This window comes from Hipposideros armiger, unplaced genomic scaffold (assembly GCF_001890085.2).
Source record: "Hipposideros armiger isolate ML-2016 unplaced genomic scaffold, ASM189008v1 scaffold_253, whole genome shotgun sequence".
Lineage (NCBI taxonomy): Eukaryota > Metazoa > Chordata > Mammalia > Chiroptera > Hipposideridae > Hipposideros > Hipposideros armiger.
This window is the reverse complement of record NW_017731603.1, coordinates 1,311,803-1,328,346: the sequence shown is the minus strand read 5'-3', so window position 1 is coordinate 1,328,346 and position 16,544 is coordinate 1,311,803. Positions and strand designations below refer to the sequence as shown.

The following is a 16,544-nucleotide window of genomic DNA, read 5'->3' as shown; positions in this document are numbered from 1 at the left end:
TCTCTGTTTCCCTTCCCCGATTCCCCAACCCTGTTCCCCTCCCCGAATTCCCCAATAAAATCTTTTAAAAAAAAAGTGGTGATAGACATAAAGTTTGACCCCAACTACCTTTTCATCCTTATTTATTTCAATGTCCTTCACCCACAAAATGCTTCAACCACTATTTGCCACACCCAAAATATATCTTATGCCTTCTGTCCTCCGTGCCTTTGCCCCCCTCCATACCCTCTACCTGTAATTAGATTCTTTCTGTTGACCCTTTCACAAAGTTCTATCCATGTCATCAGCTTCGTTTGTTCATTCAGTAGGCATTTGTTTAACGCCTATTACATGCCAATAGGAATGCAAAGGTAAATGTGTCGTGAACTATTCTATCAAGACACCTATTGCCTGGAACGGCAGTTCTTGCACATTTTGTCTGTGCAGCTCACGTGGTACATTGGGTGCCCACCCATGGGTGTTTCCCGGTTTTCTACAGGCTCTGACTCAGATAAAAGTAGACTTAAATGGATGGCAATTCTCATTTCCCATGCTGTGACTACCCTTTTCTCATGCAGTTGATTGATTTCAAATTTTCGCCTTCTGTCTGAAGTCTTCCTTAATCTCTTCAAATCCAATAAACCAGCTTCTCCTCTGTTCTCCTGCAGGGGCTCTGGTTTCGGTCCTGTAGCGTTTATGTCATTCTGTCTTGCAACACAGCTATGTACATTACCCCTGAGCACCCAGTTTGTTCCTGCGTCTCCCAGAGCACCAAGCACAACCCTTTCTTCTCCACGCAGAGAGCTCTTAAGCACTAACGCAACTGAGCTGCATTTAACTAGCTCCTTGGCCAAAACAGGAAGTAAACATGGGCGGGGAAGCCGAGCTCTGAGCAGCTGGTAACCTGTCCTGCCCCTAGGAGAAAATGAAGAGGACTTTGGATCTTTCTAAATATATCGCCCAACCAACCGAACCCAGTGCATTCATTGTCTCGGGAAAAACAGGTTGCATACAGGAAAGAGGGGCAAGACAGACCTAGCCACTGGGAGAGCAAAGTGAGTATGCTTAATCTAATGGTTTCTATGGTAACTGAAGGATGCTGATAAGGTTTTTCTGCCAAATGAAACTTATGATGAATCTGGGTGTGGGGGTAGAGCCAATGGCAGGGTTGATTGTACTAGCTTTTTGAGGTCTGTCCAGAAAAAAAGAAAGAAAAAGAAAAAGAAGAAAAACAATTTTAAACCAGACAGAATTCACAAGAAAATTGAGCAGCATGGGAGACCCAATGAATGTATACTGCACTGACAACGGGCTTCCTTTGAGGATAATGATCTCCATTTAACTAATATTTATATGACTGGGGCCTGGGGGAATTCACGTCCGCTCTCCCAGCCTCAGTTTATTTTTTCAGAAATTGACAGACTTGAACTCAATGTTCTCCAGGAGACTTTCCAGCTCTGAAGTTTTATTATCAGAAAGTACTTCTGTATGCAAAACACCGTGCTAACTGGGCAAGAGGAGAGATACAAAAAATGAAAAAGACACAGCCTTTGCCCTCCACAGTGCTTACCTTGCTTGGGCCTTACTTTTCTTATCTGTAAAACTGGGCAAGTGTGAGGAATAAAGGAAATGTATTTGTGAAGCACTGACTGTGTGGCACTTCGTAACTGCCCTATAACTGGTATCTAATATCTCTAAAAGAGGAGTAAGAAACTCATAGGGGGGTTGAGATGCTCAAACAAGTTCATGAAAGCCAAAGTCCTTTTTCAATGTAAGCATTAGTGCATATGTGAGGGATGGCTCTATCACATTTATTTTATTATTATTATTATTATTATTATTATTACTGTTATTATTATTATTAGTTTCAGGTGTACAAAACAATGCAATAATTATCCTTTTCACCCCTCACAAAATATCACATTTCTTTTTTAACAGCATGAGTTCGCAGCAGGCAGGCTCCATGGCCAATTCTGTGTTTATGGCGGGACCCCACAACAGGTATCCTGTGATCCCAGGGGGCATGACTCAGATACCCCTGTACCCGAGCAACCAGCCCCAAGTCCACCTAATTCCTGGGAACCCACCTGGCATGCAGCCACCTGTGTGTGTGCAACCCGCCCAGAAAGTTTTGAAAGAAGGCAAAGTCTTAGGGGTAAGTGAGATTTTGCACTGCAGGCCGGGGTCACATGGCTGGAGTCAGAGGAGAGAGGAGGTTGAGAAATACAGAAATTCCAAATCCAGCGAGCAGGGTTGGAGCTGACGCGGCCTCGCCAAACCCAGGTCTATTAGAAAACTCGGCTGTGCAGCATCACCAGGGCCTCGGTGTGGGACCTTGTCCTTTCTAACTTAGGCATTTTAGGAAACAGAAAAAAAAGCAATAACAAAGCAGTAAATGGGAACATTGGTCCTGTTGCCAGTACCCATGCTGATCTGTGTGGCCTCTGGGAGAAAATGGGTCCTGCGATCTACAAGGTGGAGTCTAAACCCAATGTGTTTGAAAAGAATTGTTGCCAAACAGGAACAAAAGTGGGTTAGACAACCAACAAAATAAGAGTTCATGAAGACGTTGCCCCTGAAAGGCTGTCCCGTGTAGGGCAAAGGGAGGCCTGTTTCATTGCATAGCCTAATGATGATAAGCACGGACTCTGACCCAGGCTGCCTGAGCTCAAATCCTAGCTCCACCACATTTATACATTGCTCATGGGAGTGTCAATCGATACAGCCTGTATGGAGAGTGACTTGTATCTGCCAAATTTAAAAATACCCAATAAAATAAATACATAAATTAAAATACCCAATAATGCTATTTCTGAGACTCTGTCCTGCAGATACGGCTGGGCACACAAGAAATGTGATACGTATGAGTTTATTTATTGCACCATGCTGTGTGATAGCACAAGAATGGAAACAACCAAAATAGCCATCAATATAATACTTGTTAAATCAGTGTATTGTACATCCAAAGAATGAAATGTGTGGAGCTATAAAAAGAAAGCTCCTTATGTTATGATATGGACATACAGCCCAAGATATATCATTAATGGAAAAATAAATAATAAAGTCAGACATTCCTTATAATTTGACACCATTGGTGCAAATTTAAGGACATACTATAGTTGTATTCACTGCCATGTTTGTAGTATACCATTTGGGTAAGAATTACATTAGTTTCCCAGGGCCGCCACAACAAAGTACTACAAACTGGGTGGCTTAGAACAACAGAAATGTACTGTCCCACGATTCTGGAAGCCAAAGTTTGTAATCAAGGTGTCCACAGGGCCATGCTCCCTCTGACAGCGCTGGGGGAGGATGTGTTCCAGGTCTCTCTCCCAGCTTCTGTGAGGTCCCTGGCTTGTAGCAGCATACCTGCAGGCTTGGCATTCTCCAGTGTGCATGTGTGTCTCTTCACATGGCATCCTCTTTAAAAGGACAGCAGTATATAGGATTAGGGACCACCCTACTCCAATATACCTCATGTTACCTAAATATACTTGCAGCAACCCTATTTCCAAATAAGGTCACATTTTGAGGGACAGGGGGCTAGAACGTCAACATATTAATTTGATGGGGTGGAGGCAGACATAAGTCAATCCATAACAATACCCCAAAGAAATAAGAGATGAGCAGAAAGATTTACCTGTAAGGATGCTTATCCCAGTGTTACTTTATAATATGAAAACAGAGACAATCTTACCTGCTTGGTATCTCTGGCCCATCTGCTCCACAGGACATCGGCATGACAGAATCTGGGCAACCCTTATAAAGCATATGTTTGAAGAACAGTTAATACCATGGGGACGTCTTCATGATAAAATGTTAAGTTAAATATGTGGAGTCATTGCGTATTATCAAAGTATATACACGTATTGCAAAATAATAATGGAAGGTTAAACACCAAAATATAAGTGGTTGTTTTCTCTGAGTGGGGGGAAATTATGGGAAGTTTTTATTTCATTTTTATGTTTTCCATATTACTTTTTAGACCAAGAAGACAAAAGATTCATTAAAATAAAATGGAGGCAGGAAGGAAGTGGGGGGTGGTGTGCAGGAGCCAGCTTCAGAAACAAAGGTCTCAGCTTGTGGTTCTGTCCTGACAGGCCATCCAGATCCTCATTGGCCTGATACACATCGGCCTCGGCTCTGTCATGGGGACCCACATTTCCAGGTACTACTACTATACAGCCGTCTCATTCTACGCAGGCTTTCCCTTCTGGGGAGGCATCTGGGTAAGTAATGTGAGTCACCCTGCAAGTGAGTTTCCAGAAATGGCCAACACACTCAGGACCACTGTGTCAAGTTGTGTAGTTTGTTGCAGAAGTTTTCCAGCCCAGAGAGCATGTGGGGTGTGAATCCAGCTCAGGCCTTTTTCTCCAGTCATATTAGTCTACTCGGGCCACCATAACAAATGCCACAGACAGTGTGGCTAAACAACAGACATTTATTATCTCATGGTTCTGGAGGCTGGAAGACCAAGGTCAAGGTGTCAGCAGGGTTGTTTCTTCTGAGGCCTCTCTTCTTGGACTGTAGATGGGTGTGTTCTTCCCTGTGTCTTCACATGGTGTCTGTGTGTCTGTGTCCTCATATCTCTTCTTATAAGAACACCAGTCATATTGGATTAGGGCCCACCCATTGGACCTCAGTTAACCTTAATCACCTCTTTAAAGGTCCTGTCTCCAAATACAGATGCTCCTCAACTTATGATAGGGTTCCATCCCAATAAACCCAATGTAAATTAAAAATACGTAAGTCAAACATGCATTGAATACTACACTGTAGAGTATCAGTTGTTTTCCCTCATGATCACATGGCTGCCTGAGAGCTGTGGCTCACTGCCACTGTCCAACATTTCGCTAGCCCAGGAAAAGATCAAAATTCAAAGGACAGTTTCTACTGAATTGGACACTTTCACACCATCATAGAGTTGAAAAATCCTAGATCAAACCTCATAAGTCCAGGGCCATCTGTACAGTCATATTCTGAGGTACTGGGGGTTAGGCCTTCAAAAGATGAATTTTGAAAGGACACGATTCAGCTCATAACACGAAGTGACAACCCTGCAAGGTGCAAACCTCCAGAGTAGACGCTTTTTCTAGCTGGCCCACCTCAGAGATCAGGGAACCTCTTTCTAGTTGATCAGCCTAGAGGTGGCACCTTTTCTAATTTACACAAAAACGCCCATGTGTAAAAAGATGCATTGGGAATAGCCTTCAAGTGTTGTTCAGCATCGGCCCACAGCCTGAGCTCCAGGAGAAAAACATTTCCACCAATGGTTAAGAGTGGCTGCCCCGCCACAGAACAGTCATTAAGCAGTGGGGACCCAACCTAGAGTCACAAATCAGCTTCAGGGTCCCCATTATGGCAAAACATTTGGTATCTTAGATGTGTTTGTTGTTTTGTTTTTTTCTGGAAAAGTCAGTAGCTTTTATCAGATTCTCAGGGTGATCTGTGACTCCATAAAAGGTTAAGAACCACAGGTCCTTTCTCTTCTCCAATGTATTGCTTTTATAACTGTTTTGCACGCTCTTTATGTCCTCCCTCCTGCACACACACACACACACACACACACACACACACACACACGGGAGCACACTCGATCCCTTCTTCTCCTCCCCTCTCCACCACCCATCTCCTTTTCCTCCCTGATGTTCTACAGTCTGTCACTTGACTCACACACCTATCTATGACTCAAATGCAACTTTTCTCACAAGTAACAGAACTCCAGAGTAACCTGGATGTCAGCCAAGTCACCCTATCCCATGAGATTTAAATAAAATAGCCTAGAGTTACCCCCACCCTCATACACACACATCGTCTGCAAAATGGCAGGACTTATGTTCTTGGGAGCGTTTTTGTTTGAGCACCTGCTCTTTTTTGTTCCCGTTCGTGTCTCATCTTCTGAGGCTGAGGTCTTCTCTCTGTTTGGTCCAGACTCAGCCTTTATTCTTCCCCTCAACCACAGGCACCTGTGTCTGACAGACTTTAGTGGAGCTTGGGGCAATGGAGAGGACTAACACCATAGCCACAGAACAACTGCCATTGAGTGTTAGATGCTTGTGAGTATCCTTAAGTGCCCAGTGGCTGCCTGAGCGTCTCAAATGCCTTGCGGGCCATCTCACCTTCCGCCAGGTCACTCAGCTCCCGTCAGCCCTCATGATCCATCCCCTTTTCTCTGCAGGGCAGCCTTGCTCTTTGCTGCCTTCTCGACTCTTTTTATTTCCTAAAGATCATGAATGTCTTCCTCCAACCAAAGCCCCGTCTCCTTTGACACCTCAAAAGGACCAGCCGGGGCATCAGAAGTCCAGCCTTTTGTTCCCTTCCTTCCTCATCAAGTCTCTCTACACTGAAGAGTGTAAGATTGAGATGTATTTGTCCATTTACAGGAAAAATGGCATTCCCCTTCGAAGGCATAGGCAGCTAGAGTAAGATTTCACTGTAAATACCCATTTCCACTCCATGGCATGTGCATCTGCCATGAAAGGAAGGGATTATAGGATGAGGGTTAAGGATTTGGACCTGGAGCAACTACATGGATTTGATTCCCAACTCTGCTATTTGCTGGATGGTCTTAGGTGAGCTATTTAAAATAAAATCTGTAAACCTCAGTCCACCCATCTGTAAAATGGGAATAATAATAGTGCTTGATGGGCCATCATGCAGTTAAGTCAGGCAATGTTAAAAAAGCACTTCAGGGGCCGGCCGATTGGCGCATTGGTTAGGAGTTGGCTTGGGACGCCAGCTCTGAGCAGCAGGGCCCTGGTTCAAATCCCACATGAGGGCCAGTGATGTTGTGTCCTCTACAGCTAAGATGCTGAACAACAGCTCAACCTGGAGCTGGGCTGCCATGGGTTGCCGGTGATGGCATAGGCTGCAGTGGGGCTGGCCAGCAGCTGGTGTGCACTTTCATGAGCTGCCGTGAGCCGCTATGAGCGGCTGTTCAATGGCCAGCAAGTGACTGCCTCGCCCAGGAAGAGCACAATGATAATACCAACATGGGCAAGTAAAGCAACGTCCTCCACAACTAGACTGAAGAACAAAAGGACAGCAACTTGTCTGTTCCCCTTCCCCGATTCCCCAACACTATTCCCCTCCCCCAATTCCCCAATAAAATCTTTTTAAAAAAAAAAGGATTTCAGTTAGTGCTCCGTGAAGCTCTTATTAAACCCTAGCCTCTCAGACTGACAGCAGGTGATCCCATGAGCCACTATGCCCACAGAAGAGCAGTGTTGACATAAATGTACACAATCTACCCCATTGTCCTCATATTTGATGTTCAGCCTTCTAGAGATGCAGCATTTTTCTGATTAGCTAAAAGGTACTCACCGAGATGCATAGGCAGGCAAGGGCTCCACCTAAAAGCAGTGGAGATACTGGTCCCTTACCTCTTCCTTCCAGAGCCCCCAGGCCTGATTGAATCCTGAGATAAAGAGGGGAAGCCCGCAAGATGTGTATATGGGAAAATAAATGACAAAGAAAGAAGTAACTTTATTGAGTATCTACTATGTACAGTATCTACTATGTGCAAGATATACCAAATGCCAGATGCAAGGCACTCATTATCTCATGACAATGACATATAGTTTTTCCCATTTTTTAAATGAGGAAATAGAGACCTAGAGAAATAAATAACTTACCCAAGATTATATGAGTTTCAAGACAGAATTTAAAACCAGTTCTGCCGGATCTTAAAACCTATATTCATCCCACTTCATTATCCTGTCATGTGGTGCAAAACAGCTCATTCATTTATTCATTCCCTCATTTATTCTTTTTCCCGTGTTGTGCTGGAGGTCCCAGCAGAGGGGCCTAGCATGTGGGAGAGAATATGTGTGTGACCAGAATCACAGAAGCCTGCGGGACCCTAACCGCTGACCTCTTTCTAAACTCCCTCTCTTCTGTGTCAGTTCATCCTTTCAGGATCCCTCTCAGTCTCAGCAGAAAAGCAGCCAAGATCTACTTGCCTGGTAAGTCACATCCCGAAACAGGCTTTCCCAGCCGGGGACCCACAGGAGAGACACACACAAAGGGGAAAAGAAGGCTAACATGCAATTCCTCTCTCATCCTTGCACCTACTTATAACCAGGCACAGGGCACTGACACTCATGCTCACTCATACTCACGTACAGGAGCACGTAAACCTGGCCAGAGTCACAGGCAGGAAAGAGTCCAGAGGATTTGCGACACAGCCGCACCTTAGTTAAAACATCAGAGGGTGAAGACAGAAGAATAACTTTCTTAAGAGGCCCTTACAGGAGGAGGCACAAAGCTGCCAGGGACCCAGGGTTCCCAACCAGCCGAGCAGGACACTGAGAGTACCTCAGCTCCCAGAGCTGGCCTCCTGCCGTTTCTGCAGGCACCAGCTTCCCTCGGGACATGCAGCCAACCAAGCTCTGCAAACCCACATGGACAAGGCCTTGTGGTTCCCTAACAATGAACCAAGAAAGTACCTTTGTTTCTCTCACAAGCAGGTTATCTAAGGCAAGGGGCCCCAGGATGGCCCAGGGTGGTGTAGGTCCCTACACCAGATGAGATCTATTTGAAAATCTCCCAAGGGAAGCTCAAAATTCTGGGCATATCTCTGTACATGGCCCAGAATCATGAAGCATCAGAGCCTGTTGCATCCCAAGACACTGGGGCCACGTCGTCTGCCTGTCTCCTGTGGGATAAATGGGTTGAGTGTTTCCCACTCTGGGGCCCACTTTGCCCATGAGATACTCTATGAAGATGGTTAGGTAAACTTGGGGAAATCTCTATTTAGTAGTCCCCTCTCGGGAGGATTCATAATTCTTGTTAAAGACTCTGAGAAGTCTTGCACCAAAGGCCTGTTTAACTTTGTTCCACAGGTTTCTTCAAAGTCGATTTACTGCCCACCGCCCCCTAAAAAAAAAAACCAAAATACTTTTTTTGCACGGATCACCTCTATACTTGCTGCAAACTAGGGTTGCGAGGATTCGCGTTAAGAAACACTTAATGTGCGTCTCTACCACCTCAGCTGTAATCGTTTTCCTCTCTCACCCTGACCCTTTGTGTCTCCTTCAGCTGGGTGGCAGCTTGGGCTTGAACATCATCAGTGCAATCTGTTCTGTGACTGGAATCATAGTCCTCATCATAGATATGAGTATCAACCCCTCATATATCTATCCTGACAACTATCCTTACCAGGATGTGGTGAGTGTTCCCCTCAACCAGTGTTCCTCTGGCTTCCACTTGAGCTATGTTTAGAACATCCCTGGAAACAGCCTGACCACCGAGCTTCAGTCACCAAGCACTGTAGGCGGTGCTGTCAGAATCAGAACAGAGTTCCAAGTCCCTGACCTGTAGCGTTATTGCTGTGTTACGCTAAGCACGTGACTTTTCAGAGTCTTAGTTTCTGCCTCTATAAAACAGTACCTACCTGATGACATTGTTGAGAGAGAATTAAATGCAGTTATACCGACAATGCTCATGTACGCACCAACCTGCACCTCTACTCACATTCTCACCTTCCCGCCCGTTATTATAGATAAAGGTTTTCTGTAAAGGGCCAGAGAGCAAATATTTAAAGCTTTGCAGACTACCCAGTCTCTGTTATAACTATCGAACCCTATCCAGGAGTGTGAAAGGAGCCAGAGAAAATATGTAAATGAATGAGCGTGGCTGTGTTCTGATAAAACTTTATTTACAAAAATAGACCAGGACAGAGGATTTGGCCCACAGACCATAATTTGCCATCCCATGCTGCAGACCAGCACCGTCCAATAGAAATATAATGTGAGCCATGTATGTGATTTTAAATTTTCTAGTCGCTGCATGAAAAAAGAAGAAAGAAAAGTAACAGGTGAACTTAATTTTAATAACACATTTTATTTACAATAATAGTCATCATGGGGATGTAAAGTAAAGCACAGGGAATATAGTCAATGCTATCGTAATAACTATGTATAGTGCCAGGTGGGTACTAGCCAGGGGGATCACTCCTTAAATTGTATAAATGTCTAACCACTAGGCCATACACCTGAAATTAATATAAAATAATATTGAATGACAACTGTAATAAAAAAATTAAAAAGGGGGGAAAGTAAAGGGGAATAAGAGGTCCAAATTTCCATGTATAAACAAGTAAGTCATTAGGATGTAATGGACAGCATAGGGAACATAGTCAATAATATTGTGATAGCGTGGTACAGGGTCCAATGATTGCTGGACTTATCATGGTGATCACTTCTTCATGTATATAAATGTTGGATAACTATGGTGTACACCTGAAACTGATACAATACTGTATGCTAGGTATATTTTAATAAAAACCTTAAAAAATAATACATTTTATTTAACCAATATATCCAAAATGTCATTTCAATATGTAATCCATACGAAAATTTACTAATTCAGTATTTTGCATTTTGAATGCCACACCTTTGAAATCCAGTGTGTATTTTGCATTTAACAGCATATCTGATTTTGGGACTAGCCACATCTCAAGTCTTCAACAGCCACAGGGGACTCATGGCTACCAGGCTGAAAAGTGCAGCTATAGATGAGTCCCATGTAAACTCAATTTCTCCATCTTCACAACAGAGCCTGTTCCTTCCCCCCCCACTCAAAGTTTTCCCTCCAAGTTCTCCCCACTCCCTCTCCACCCACCACTTCTCTTCTGCATCAATTTCCCCCCTTTAGTAGAGCTTTTCCATCAGCATTTAAACACTCTTTGGTTTCTTTCATCTTAAAAAACAAACAAACAAACAAACAAACAAACAAACAAACAAACCTTCTCTGGGTCCTACTTCAGCTACCACCCTATTTCTCTGGCCCTCTCTGCAGAAAAATCCCTAAAAGCATTGTCTATACTCGCTGTCTCCAATTCTCTCTTCTCATAATCTCTCTTGAACCCACTCTAACCATATTTCCAGCCCCACCTTTCCAAAAACCCCCACTGCTCGAGGTCCCCAGTCATTCTTCCTCTTTGGTGGGTGGCCTTCCCATGCCTTCTGGCTCCACTCTGCAGCTGGCGCCCCTCCACCCACTCTGGCTGCTCTCCTCTGTCTCCTTTGCTGGTTGGTCTTTTTTTCCCAATCCCTCAGGCTCAGTCCTCAGTCTCCTGTTTCTCTGCACCCCCCACTGCCTTGGCAATCTCATCCAGTCTGCTGACTTGAAACACCTCCTCTATGACAGTGACTCCAAATGCACAGCTCCTGCCAAAACCTCTCCCCCAAACTCCAGTCTCTCGTATCCAATTGTCCACTCAGCATCTTGAAATTAACATATATCCAAGTCTGATCTCCAGATTTTACTTCCCAAATTTTCTCTTGGGTTTCCTTATCCTGGTCGATGGCAATTGTATCCTTCCAGTTGCTCAGGACAAAACCATGGTGAAACCATTAACCTCCCCTCCCCTCCCCCCATCTCCCATACCACCCAGCCAACTCCTGGGGAATCTTGCTGGTTTCACCTTTCAAACACATCTAGAACCCAGCCATTTTCACCAGCTCCTCCATGACCAGGCTGACTCAAGCCACCACCGCCTCTCAGCTCAGTCACTTCAACAGTCCCCTAACTGCCCTCCCTGTTCCCACCCTTGTCTCCTTGAAGCTGTTGACAGCACAGCAGCCAGTGATTCGTTTTGATCACTTCTCTGCTCAAAACCTTCACTGTGTCCATTTTAATTTCCTGCCCCCAAAAGAAAGAGCCAACATTCCTGCAGTGGTCTCAAGGCACAGTGCCCTCCAGTTCCCTCCAACGGAGCCACACTCACTTCCTTGATCTTCCCTCAAATACACTAGCCGTGTTGCCACCATGGGACCTGGAATGTTCCCTCTGCCTGCGATACTCTTCCCTCCGATATCCCCAAGGCGCCCTCACCTCCTCACCTCCGTCAGGCCATTACTCAGAAATCACCTTCTCGATGAGGCTCCTGAAAAACTGTACCTAAAGTCACAAGCATCCACCTACTGTCCCAGGACTCCTCTCTTCCTCCCTCCAATCTACTTTTCCCATAGCCTGAAACATGTCCTAACAAATTCTATAATTTGCCAGTCTATTACATTTTATGCTTACTGTCTGTCTCCTCCCACTAGAATGTGAGCTTCATAAAGGCGAGCATATTTTTCTGTTTCATTTACCGCCATATTTCAAATACCTAGAACCATGCCTGGCAGTACTTGACACTTCGGAAACATTTGTCAAATAAATATATGAATGCACCAGGCATGGTCTGTACTTGGCAAATGGCCGCCATTAACTACTATTTGTATTCGATCAGAAGGGCCTCCCCAGGACTTTTCTCTTTGAGATTCCTACAAAAAGCCTCTCCCCAGAGAACCTATCCTCAACCAAGCCCATGTTATTTACCAAAAGTACCTTGAGTTCTTCCCTTCCCAAACATATTTTCGGCTCCCAGTTGCTTTAGGATTAAAATCCAACTTCCTCAGCCAATTCTTTCTTGCTCTCCAGAGATCTGGCGCCAACTCCCCTGTGTCTCTCAGCTCGCTTCCATTTGAAGTGACCCTCAGTCACCCTGCGCTCCAGCTACTCCCACCCACCGGGAGAGGCAGGCACTGAAGAATATTAAGTGTTTTTTCCTGCTGGGAAAGAACCTACCAAGGAGGCACAGATTGCCCAGTGTAAGAAATTAGGAAGCAAATTGGAAAGCAAACGGTAGAGGGAGATGGGGAGAGGCTCCAAAACGAACAAATACCAGAAGCACAGCCAGTGTCCTGGTGGGAGAGAGCAGTAATTTTTGAGTCAGAAAACTTGGCTTCTAATCTCAGTTCTGCCAATGTCTAATCTTGGGAAGAGAACTCCCCCACCCCAGTCACCCACCACCTCTGGCCTCAGTCCTCCCATCTGAACAAGGAGGGCTGGACTTCATCACAGCTTTGCAGATGATGACGCCAGGGACGGGGCACTCCAGAGGCTCGACAAGCATGAATTAATGCCCATCAAATAATAAATATCTATGTTGCTTGAGGGACCCCTTTCCCCTCAGGAAGGGTTTTTTTAAATCTTTTTAATTTTTCAATCACAGTTGATATATAATATTATATTAGTTTCAGGTGTATAACAGCAATTAGACATTTATATAACTTATGAAGTGATCATCCTAATAAGTCTACTACCCATCTGACACTATACCTAGTTATTACAATATTATTGACTATATTCCCTATACTGTACTTTCCAGCCCCGTGACTATTTTTATTTGTACTCCTTAATCCCTTCACCTTTTCACCCATCCCCCCAATCCCTTCACATTGGAAGGTTTTATTTATAAAAGAATTTTGTTGTTAAAAACACATTTGAAAAGGACCAGCATCATTTGTAGAGGCCCTTCCTCCCTAAGCTTCTGTGATTCATTGACTAAGAAATCATCATCCTGTCTTTCCCTTTGCCTGGGACACCCTGTCCTACCCCCTCGCTCTCTACGTTTTGTAGTAAGAATGAATCTGTCTCTCCTTAGTGTCCCTGGGGCACTGTTTTGGCTGTGGTATAGCTCTTACCATGTCTGATGTAAATTATAATTTATATCCTTATCTATCTCCCTCACTAGATTGTGCCTCTCAGGATCCTTTCTCAGCCACGTGTACCAAACAGATGTTTAATAAATGCTTGCTAAGGTGAGAGGGAGGAGAAGGAAAGTGTGAAGGAGAGGTCTCTCCAAAAGGGAGAATTCTCTGAGCAGCCAACTATTACCAGTGCCATTTTAAAAATTAGAATTGACAAACATTTGTTTGGTGCCTACCATGTTGCACTTTTACTCTCATATTTATCATCTTGTGTAACTGGAATTTAAATGGTAATTGGGGTCATTCATTCTTTGTCCTTTAAGATTAAAATGTATTCTACCCAAACTCTCTCCACAGATACAGTGGGAAACCCCGTTCTCCTAGGTGTTCTTGGAGAATAGCAAGAGGGGGACTTAGATGTCTCCTGGTCCTTAGATGAAATCTACTACTACCGAAATAGTTCAAGTGGGGATCCTTTCACTGACTCTTTTTGCTAAGCTAAAGACAGCCCCAATTATTTCTCTCCACAAAATGCCACTATCATAAGCCAGGAAGGTTGTCTCAGCAGCCAACTTTCTCTAAAGGTTCAGAGGGATCGTGGAGGTTTACATCCAAGCCCAGCAAACCCATGATGACTGAAGATTAGACATCCCTGTTCTGTCAAGTCTTAATTTCTCACAGGATGCTTCTTCTGCGGGCTCCACCTTCCTGCCATGTTGGTCAGTCCCATCTTATCCCTCTAACCATCTCACTTTCCTCTCTGTGGCTTGTCCATACTCCCAAATTTCTATTCACTTCCTACACAGAACAGTTTCACTGTTTCACTGACTCCAGACCACACCCTCAGGTCTCATCCCCTAAACCTAAAACACGTTATCATGGCATTTCCCTAAATAACAACTATCCTTTCCATTAGAGGAACACCAATAGTAAGTGTGAAAATAGCAATTCTCTTACAGACACACTTGACCCTCACAAAAACCTGTTGAGATATTTTCTCCACGAGGCTGACACGAGGCTAAGGGACTTCCTCAAAGCAATAGCCACAGTCCATTGCAGAGCCACCCTTCGAGCCAGACCTTGGACTCCTGAGCAGCACTCATGACCCCCCTATTCCTTCTGGTTCCAGGTCCCTGGAATGGCTATTTCTGGTGTGCTGCTCATCTTCTGCCTCCTGGAGTTCTGCATTGCGTGCACATCTGCCCACTTTGGCTGCCAGCTGGTCTGCTGTACACAGAACAACGTGAGTCCTAGAGGCTCCTCAGTGGGTGGAAAGATGCCCCAAAGAGGGTGGAAACTAGAATGGTCTTCATGCTTCCCCTTCCTGCCCAGGAGCGGGAGGAATCCCGGAATGTCCAAAGGCCTCCGCGCACACCTGCTCCTTCTTACACCCTTACTAGTGCCTGTGTTTTCCAGGTGGACATCGTCTACCCAAACGTCTTTGTGGCAAGCTCCATGGTCATCCCAGAACCAGCCAACTCACCACCACTGACGTATTCCAGTGGGGTCCAGGGCTCCAGTTAAGCAAAGCCAAGGGCTCTAGAAGCTTCTTTCACTGGGACCAACAGAAGACCATCCTTTTCTGTGCTTCTGCAACTCAGCTTCTTCCTTCCCTGACAATGTAAGGGAAATGTCTCTCCAATGGCATGCACCCTGACTTCATTCAATTCAGCCTGATCATTCGTGCTATTCCTCTATTAACTCTCTCACTGTGTTAATTGATTTCAAGGTGTTTCTTTCAAAATGTGCCAGAAATCCACAAAGAAACAAAAAGTTGATATTTTGACTATTTTATGCATTTAATAACAATCTGAGCTGCTTTGTATATAAATGACATTACTTTTATGCATAAAAAATGTCCTATTGTTATTCATTCTTGAAAAACACAAAAAGATAGAAAAATGTACATCTGCTTTCCTAAACTTCCTTTCTGGAAGGTTCCATCTGAAATATTCATTCAGATATATCCGACCATCGTGGCAAAAGGAGGCAGGCATTTAAAGTGGATTTTAACAAAAAGGTTTTCCCTAGGGCATCCACCTCTGGGGTCTTTGTGTGCACATATTCAGGTGCTTACCTGCGTGTGCTCGTGTGTTAGAGGAAGAGATGTGCAGACAACCCAAGTTCACTGTTTCAATCATTCACTCATTGAATAAATATGCACTGAGCATCTGATATGTTCAATGTTCTATTCACGGCAGGAGGAGGGTGAACACACAAAGCCCTTCATTTCAAGGTACTTCTGGCCTCACAAAGGGGACAACGTGCAGGCAGTTTTCTCTAATGCAAAGCAGAGAGAGATGCTTTATTCTGGCAGTGATGGGGGAAGCAGAGAACAAGTCTGGTTGAGGAAGCAACTTTTGAGTGGGTCATTAGAGGAGAGAGCGTTTGGTTGTTTTTTTGGTGCATTAAGAAACCACGCTGTTGGGCCGGCCGAGTGGCGCGATGGTTAAGAGCTGGCTTGGGATGCCAGAGGGCCCCGATTCGGATCCCACATATGAGGGCCAGTGACACTGCCCTCCACAGCTAAGATGCTGAACAACAGCTCAACCTGGAGCTGGGTTGCCCGTGAGTCGCTGGCAACGGCGTAGGCTGCAGCCCCTGTGGCAGTGGGTTGCCATGGGCTACCATGTGTAGCCAGCAGCCAGCGTGAGCGGCCATCCAGAAGCCAGCGACTGATGTGCCTCGCCCAGGAAGAGCGCAATGATGGTGCCAACTTGGGCCAGTGAAGCAATGTCCTCCACAACTAGACTGAAGAACAAAACGACAGCAAGTTGTCTGTTCCCCTTCCCCCAATTCCCCAGCACTGTTCCCATCCCCCCAATTCCCCAATAAAAAATCTTTAAAAAGAATAAATAAATAAAAAAGAAACCACACTGTTGGGAAGTCCTTTGGAGAGAGTGAGTCATCCAATAAAATGATCAGTTCTTTTATATATTTTATACAATTTTACTACTGATGAAATAGTACTCACAAACAAACATTGTCTTAAGATACATTCCAAAGTTATGAGGCTAGTATAACTTTATTTATAAAAGGCTGGGGACTAATTCAAAGAGAAATGGCTATGTCTCTAACTTCTAG

At 44.7% G+C, this 16,544-nt stretch overlaps 1 protein-coding gene across 1 annotated transcript; it reads left to right on the top strand.

The window, feature by feature from the left end:
• The first annotated feature begins 801 nt into the window (after nt 1-801).
• Nucleotides 802-15,222, top strand: LOC109390006 (membrane-spanning 4-domains subfamily A member 8-like). Its single transcript, XM_019655984.1, has 7 exons — nt 802-1,034; nt 1,918-2,134; nt 4,080-4,208; nt 7,884-7,943; nt 9,019-9,147; nt 14,590-14,703; nt 14,877-15,222. The coding sequence occupies exons 2-7, from the start codon at nt 1,919-1,921 to the stop codon at nt 14,982-14,984; spliced, it is 756 nt and encodes a 251-aa protein (XP_019511529.1). The 5' UTR covers nt 802-1,034; nt 1,918; the 3' UTR covers nt 14,985-15,222.
• Nucleotides 15,223-16,544: the final 1,322 nt, after the last annotated feature.